This window comes from Atractosteus spatula (assembly GCF_055471065.1).
Source record: "Atractosteus spatula isolate fAtrSpa1 chromosome 10 unlocalized genomic scaffold, fAtrSpa1.hap1 SUPER_10_unloc_1, whole genome shotgun sequence".
Classification (NCBI taxonomy): domain Eukaryota; kingdom Metazoa; phylum Chordata; class Actinopteri; order Semionotiformes; family Lepisosteidae; genus Atractosteus; species Atractosteus spatula.
The window spans coordinates 3,456,128-3,463,713 of record NW_028296612.1 but is presented as its reverse complement, the minus strand read 5'-3'; the positions used below and the strand labels follow the sequence as shown (position 1 = coordinate 3,463,713).

The 7,586-nt window shown below is 52.6% G+C and overlaps 1 protein-coding gene across 1 annotated transcript; it reads right to left on the bottom strand.

Annotated features, from left to right (window-relative positions):
* Window positions 1-1,188: 1,188 nt before the first annotated feature.
* On the bottom strand, window positions 1,189-7,064 carry LOC148813464 (uncharacterized). Its single transcript, XM_088908262.1, has 5 exons — window positions 7,037-7,064; window positions 3,486-3,897; window positions 3,172-3,296; window positions 2,678-2,745; window positions 1,189-1,302 (listed from the first exon to the last, which is right to left on the bottom strand). The coding sequence occupies exons 1-5, from the start codon at window positions 7,062-7,064 to the stop codon at window positions 1,189-1,191; spliced, it is 747 nt and encodes a 248-aa protein (XP_088764388.1).
* Between the last annotated feature and the right edge of the window lie 522 nt (window positions 7,065-7,586).

The following is a 7,586-nucleotide window of genomic DNA, read 5'->3' as shown; positions in this document are numbered from 1 at the left end:
GGGTCGGTCCACAGAGAGCACCTTCGGCAGCTCTTCACCCAGATGGGTCACGTTTCTGTAGAAGAATTTTAAAAACGGGCGCCGTCCTTCGGATGAGACGTCAAACCGAGGTCCTGACTCCCTGTGCTCATTAACAATCCCGGGGCGTCTCTGGAGAAGAGTAGGGGTGTTACCCCAGTGTCCTGGCCTGATTCCCCCCCTGGTCTTGACCCATCATGTCCTCCTAATCACCCCCCTCTCTGAACTGGCTCCATCCCTCTGCTCCCCTCCCCACTGAGAGCTGCTGTGTGCTGAGCGGACTGGAGCATCATCCAGGTGGGGGCTGCACACTGGGGGGGGCTGGAGGGGATCCCCCTGACCTGGGAAGAGCTCTGAGGGGAGGGTCCGGCAAGGCGCTATATAACTGTAAGGAATTATGGCTTGTCGTTTTTTTTTTAAAAAAAGCGCGCTGTGTATCTCTTTGTAATGAAGCCGCTTTGAAAACTGTTAAACGACGACAAAAAAAAACAAAAACGCGTTTTGAATGGGAGAAACACTCATATCTACTGCAGATAACGCACACAGCCCCGGCAGAGGAAGCGGTATCATTCCAGTGCAGGAAAAGAGGAGAAAAATACAAATAACACACACACACACACACACACACACACACACACACACACACACACGACGTGTCGTCGCGTGTCCCCTCGCACCCGAAGCAGGCCCCCCCCCGGCGCCGAAACGCCGCCTCGTTCTTCTCTTCTCTTCAGCCCCGTTACCTGCTCCCATGCTGTCTGTCACGCTTTCTTTCTGGACCAGCTGTTCGGCGAGTCCACACCGCCTAGCCCAACGCGGGCGGGGCCAGCAATCGCGATGACCCTCGCGTAGAAAACACAGCCGGGACCCGTGAAAACGTGCCAGACACGTGGTCACGTCACGCCATGCCACGCCGGGCGTCTCTCTCCCCCTCTTCTTCCTCTTCTTCTCCTCTCCTCCTCCTCGTCATCGTCGTCGTCGTCCTCCTCCTCCTCCTCTTCTCTCCTCCTCCTCCTCCTCCTCCTCTTCTCTCCTCCTCCTCTCCTCCTCTCCTCCCCTCCTCCTCTCCTCCTCCTCGTCCTCGTCCTCCTCCTCGTCCTCGTCGTCGTCGTCGTCGTCCTCCTCCTCCTCCTCCTCCTCCTCCTCCTCCTCCTCCTCCTCCTCCTCCTCTCACGCGCGGCTCTGGTGGTACACGCGCGCGTAGGCGGTCCGCTCGGCGGTCCGGACGGCCCGCGGGGGCCGAGACGGGAGGTCTAGGGAGGCGTACTGGAGCCCGGAGTCCTCCTGCGGACACGAGAATGGATGGACCCCCGAGGTGGGTCAAAAAATTAAAATCCCGCAGGGAGAAAAGAAAGCGCGCGCGCGCAGGGTTTGTCTCGGATCGGGAGCGGGAGAGGATTCTAAAAGTGTGTGTGTTCACGGGAGGGGGGTCCAGACGGATCTAGGCGCAGCTGGGGACGCACTCGGCTGTTCTCTGAGTTTTGTTTTTTTTTTCATGTGTTTGCGTTATGGTTATTAATCTATTCTTATTTTAAAAACACACACACACACACAAGTGTGGGTCTGTTTTTGCGTGCGGTGGCGTGTCTGATTTGTTGTTGTTGTTGGTGGTGGTGGTGGTGGTGGTGGTGGGTTTTTTTTTCCACCGTGGAAGACGCCCCACCGGTGTTTTCAGGCGTGGAGCGAGTGGACGCAGGCCCTTCCTTCACGCGTGCAGCGAAAACAGCCCCTGGAAACTTCTCGATCAAAAACGGAAGCGGTCAAAGGCGGTTTCCAGCCACAGGAGGGCTTCAGTCATCTGTTGGTTTTTTTTTTCTGAGTCTCTTGTCTCAGACTTGGAAAGAACGAATAGTTTCCAAATCCCCCCTCCCCCCCCGACACACACACACTCACACACACACCAGCTGTGTCCTGTCAAGACACTGCTCGCTGGTGATCAGCAGTGCTAGATCACACCACCCGCCACATTTCAACCTGTGTGCCATTTTTAACACCGAACTTCTAGTACCACTGAAATAACTGATGCTACTACTGCTGAAAAAGTCACAGCTGGAAAACAAGCTGACTGGGACTGAGGGGGGCAGATCGCTGGGCTCCAGTGTGTCAGCTGGAGAACAAGCTGACTGGGACTGAGGGGGCAGATCGCTGGGCTCCAGAGTGTCAGCTGGAGAACAAGCTGACTGGGACTGAGAGGGCAGATCGCTGGGCTCCAGTGTGTCAGCTGGAGAACAAGCTGACTGGGACCGAGAGGGCAGATCACTGGGCTCCAGTGTGTCAGCTGGAGAACAAGCTGACTGGGACTGAGAGGGCAGATCGCTGGGCTCCAGTGTGTCAGCTGGAGAACAAGCTGACTGGGACTGAGGGGCCAGATCGCTGGGCTCCAGTGTGTCAGCTGGAGAACAAGCTGACTGGGACTGAGAGGGCAGATCACTGGGCTCCAGTGTGTCAGCTGGAGATGTGGCTGACTGGGACTGAGAGGGCAGATCGCTGGGCTCCAGTGTGTCAGTTGGAGAACAAGCTGACTGGGACTGAGAGGGCAGATCACTGGGCTCCAGTGTGTCAGCTGGAGATCTGGCTGACTGGGACCGAGGGTGGCAAACAGCACAAGTTCTCTTTCGTAGTAATAATAATAATAATGAAAAAGAAAGACAGCCGATACCTGCGTACTGTCCCCTTTCTCTTCTTCCCCGCTCTGCGGCGGACCCGGCGGAGCTCTGACCCAGGTCCCTGAAACAGGAAGACGCGCATCAGTGCGAACCTCACCCCTGCTTGAGAGATCCCCGACAGAGCACCCTGCTGCAGGCACTGTACCCCCCCCATTCACACTTGTGCAAATCCAGAAGATGAGATCAGATCACTTTATTGGCACCTATACAACTTCTCACGGACCCCAGCCGGCTCTCCATGAGACACACAGACAGGGAGAGAAGCTGGGGGTCCGAGCGCAGGGTCAGCCATTTATACAGCACCCCTGGAGCAGCTGGGGTGAAGGGCCTTGCTCAGGGGCCCAACGGAGTAGGATTCCTCTGCCGGCCGCGGGATACGAACCGGCGGACCCTTCCAGCGGGTCCTGAGCCGCAACTTCTGTGCGCAAACAAGCAAGCAGACGACCAAACAAACACCCGCCAGCCCAGGCTCCTCGCTATCGCCTACCTCTCCGGCGCCAGAGGCCGCAGACGCAGGCGGCGGAGACCAGCGAGCACAGGGGCGGCAGGCCGGCGGCCAGAGCCCAGCACACCGGCGGAGCCGGGGGAGGGCGGGGCTGCTCGTCGTCTTCTGAAATAACAAAAAAACCAAAACGTTGTTTGTTTGTTTTAATAAAAAAAAACAATAAAAACGACGACAGCTCTGAACCTTATTCAGACGCGTGAGCGCCAGAGGTCCCCTCTCCTCTCCTGTCCTCCGTGTTATACTTGTGTTTTTTTTTGGGGGGGCGTCATGGACGCATTTTCGGGGGGTGCCTAGCCTGGGAGGTCTGGGTTTGGACTCGGAGGAGGGGTGGCGGGACGGTTCGGGACTCCGTCTCACCTTGCAGCCGCAGGGCGATGCCCCCCCCGCTGCGCAGGCTGCCGTTGGCCCGGTCGGCGCAGTGGTACCAGCCCACGTCCCGCCGGGACACGTTGGACACCCGCAGGCCGACGGTGCCGCTGCCGGGGTCCCACAGGCCGGCCCAGCGGGCGGCGGGGGCGTTGCTAGGCGACAGCGCGACCGGGCCGCTCGGGCGGGGGCGGGGGGCGAAGGTCAGGGCGAGAGCCGGGCCGCCGCCGGCCGGCAGGACGAACCAGTGGGTCTCGTGCGCGTGGGGCACCTCGCAGGGCAGCGTGACGTCATCTCCCGGCGACACCCGCCGGGCGGCGCCCCGGGCCGGGCCCAGCGCGCCTGCGCGGGCCGACCATGAAAAAAACAACAACAACAACAACAAATTAAAATAAACCAACAACAAATACAAGGACGACAAAAAAAAAACAAAACAAAACAAAACAGAAGCCCGGGGCGCAGAAAGCGATGTTTACAACATCAAGTTCAAGTTTATTGTCATTATACTCACATACAGGTAGATGGTATAACGAAATGCTATTTAGCGAGCTCTCAGACGATAAGAAGTAAAAAAAAAACTGGCAGTGTGCAAAAACAACAACAGGTAACAGGTAATGTGCAAAACAACATCAGATGGCCAAAATCACACATCAACAGAATGAGATAAAGGATAGAACAGGATGTGGAGTGAGCTTTTTGACGTCTGAGGGAGAGGTAGAGTTCAATGCGTGTTTGAGTTTTGGTCAAATCAATCAACAACAACACCAACGACAGAAATCCGTTATAAACGCCCGTTCATGATGCCCCTACTTAAAAAAAAAACCCAATAATAATAATAATAATAATAATAAAAAACAATATTACAACATAAAGACGTATATGGACGGCCGTTCTTGATGTCCATACTTCTTTAAAAATAAACAACCATAATAATAGTAAACAACTAACAAAAGCAGAAGGCAGCTCTGAACGCCTATGATTGATTCCTGTGCTGTTTCAATAAATAAGAAACAGCAACAAAAGCAGAAACAACAATAATAATGATGAAACAGAAGGTCGTTCTGAAGACCCATTGTTGATTTCTGTACTTTTTACATAAATAAGAAACAGCAACAAAAAAAAAGTTTTTTAAAAAAAGTTATTTATTTTATTAAAACAGAAGGTCGTTCTGAATACCCACGACTGATTTCTGTACTTTTTTTTATAAAACACGACAAACACTCTCTCCGCGTCTGAGATAACGTGGGGCGACGCGGGCTGTCGCGCCACAGAACCCTGTCGATCGAAAAATGAAAGAATTGTGAGATAATTAGGACTCCAAGGCTCTCGGAAATAGGGAAGATGCTGTTGTTTGTTTTCAAAAGTTTTATTTTGCGGTAAATATGACAATGTACAGACCTGAACCAATAACAAAACCCGCAATTCGCCTCCAGGGATGATTACAAATCGTACCACCTCCGATTCAAACCCTTTATATGTTTATTGCGAAATCTAATCGCTTGGTTCCTTTTCAAGCTTTCGGTGGAGTTTCAGTAGTGTTTTTTTTTTAAATAAAATCTTTAAATCCTGTTACATTCATAAAACCTCTCCGTGTTGACAACCGGCGGCAACGAGAACAACAGACTTCCGGCTCGGAAATTAAAGTTGTTGGGGTTTTTAAATATGTTTTATTCATGGTCAAAGGTGATGAAAAGCAGAGATCCCCCAAAAACAAAACGGCAGAATTAATACGCTACCAGAGCGAAATCTGCACACAGTCTCCTTATTTTGCTCGTCTCTGGACAGCATGTTGCTCCGTTGTACTTTTTGGACACCCAATCTCTACATACCTATGCACATTTTGCACATATTTTGATTGTTTTTACAGTGACTATGAGTATATTGTGCACACACCTATGTATTTATTTTTATTAATTTATTTTATATTTATTTGGTATAATTTTTCCGTCTGTTATGATGTCTGTTTTTGCTGGTCTGGGGCTGTAACGCCTCAATTTCCCTTCGGGATCAATAAAGTCTTATCTATCTATTATTATTTTTTTGACATCCATCCAGTCTGTTTTTATTTTGTCTGTTGTTTGTTTGTTTTGTTTTGTTTTGTTTTGTTTTTTTGGTGGAGTTTTAAGTCAAGAAAAATAAAAAAATAAACCAAATCATTCCGTGAAGGTTTTAACACGAAAAACTCGGCGCTCCGGCGACAGACCTCGGGGGAAAAAAAAAAAAACGGACTGAAAAAGGGCGCTGATCTGGACTCCGCTCAGCTCCAGAAACAGACCGGTGCCAGACCCGGCTCTGGGACCGAACCGGCGCACGGACGGACCGACACCGACTGCGGATACGGACGCCTGGCGATGCGGCTGTTAAAATCTCAACCATCTCTTTCCGCTGCCAGATCCGAGGGCGATACGGGAGGACACGGGGTGTCTGACGGGCTGCACATTAAACCCCTTCCCAAACGCTTCAACTCCAGCTTTAATGATCCTCTGGGATATTTCTTTTTTTATTTTTGGTCTAAACGGCACAGTGCGATACAACATATATAACCAAGACAGCGGAGTATCGACAGCAGCGTTGCTGGAGATAAAGAGAGGTCGTTGTTGTTGGTTTTTTTTTTAAATCTTGTCTGAGAGGGATACCGCGCCTGTTTGGGCTACAGAAGCGGGTGATTTGGTTCGGGGGGGGAGCAGTTCGGAGCTCGTCCGAATCGCGGCTGCCCGATAAAACGTAAACCGACCCAAGACGCGACGGACATCTTTTCTGACGGATGTAGTTCAAGGGCGGGCGCCCCAGGACCAGCGCTGGACACCCCTGCGTGAGGCAGGATTAACTGGACAAGATGAGCCCATCCGGTCCGTTTGGCCGCTTGTTCCCCACCCCCACCCCCCTCTGTGTACAGGAGAGCCTCCTGTCCTGACTGGAGGAGCTCACCCAGCTGTGTCTGGAGAGAAGCCAGGGTATCGGCTTCAACCACAGGGCTGGGCTGCTTGTTCCCCACCCCCCTCTGTGTACAGTAGAGCCTCCTGTCCTGACTGGAGGAGCTCGTCCAGCTGTGTCTGGAGAGAAGCCAGGGTATCGGCTTCAACCACAGGGCTGGGCAGCCTGTTCCCCACCCCCACCACCCTCTGTGTACAGAAGAGCCTCCTGTCCTGACTGTTGTGAAAAACAGAAAAAGTTCTGATTTTTTTTTTTTTACTTTTACTAACCTTACACCCCAGCAGCGAGAGAAGGCGTCATAAAAGCCCATAAAAATGAACACCGGTCCGCCGGCCTTAACCTGCGTTCTTGAGAGCTCATGTACAACCATAAAACACAGCTACTGTACATCATGAGCAGTAAAAAAAAACACACAAAAAAAAACGAGCATTTAAAATTAAAGTATTTAGGGAGTCGGACAGGTCAAAACCGCCAGCAGTAGGACAATTTAATTTTTCTATTTGTATTTTTATTTTCTGACGGGTTTAAAAGCGGAGAAGTTACTCACAGATAACGATGAACAGGATCATGGCCATCAGAGACCAGTAGCAGCAGCAGCAGCAGGAGCAGCAGCAGCAGCGACACAGCGGTCACACCAGCCCCCCCCCCCGAGCCGAGACCGTGGGGCGCGTCGCACCCGGGGGGTCAGCCAGCCAGACAGCCACGTGCGCGGCGGAAGTCACAGCTCCGCCCTGGCGGCGCGTTTCCGCCGGGAGCCGCTCTCTTCACAGGAAGAAGGTGAACCTGGACAGCTACTCGAGTGGGGGAGGGTGGGTCGAGGGGAAAGGAAGATGCAGGGTGTGTGTGTGGGGGGCTGTGTCTGGAGAGGAGCCGGGGTATCGGCTTCAACCACAGGGCTGGGCGGCTTGTTCCCCACCCCCACCCCCCTCTGTGTACAGAAGAGCCTCCTGTCCTGACTGGAGGAGCTCACCCAGCTGTGTCTGGAGAGAAGCCAGGGTATCGGCTTCAACCACAGGACTGGGCGGCTTGTTCCCCACCCCCACCCCCCTCTGTGTAAAGAAGTGTTCTCAGTTTTAAATGCCTTAAATGTTGTTTGG

Excerpts from the sequence above, each read along its gene's own strand:
- LOC148813464 (XM_088908262.1), bottom strand. The coding sequence starts at position 7,064 with ATGGCCATGATCCTGTTCATCGTTATCT. Across the intron at positions 2,746-3,171 it reads CGGCCTCTGGCGCCGGAGAG|GGACCTGGGTCAGAGCTCCG; the intron begins GTAGGCGATAGC and ends TTCCTGTTTCAG. Across the intron at positions 1,303-2,677 it reads AGAAAGGGGACAGTACGCAG|GAGGACTCCGGGCTCCAGTA; the intron begins GTATCGGCTGTC and ends TCGTGTCCGCAG.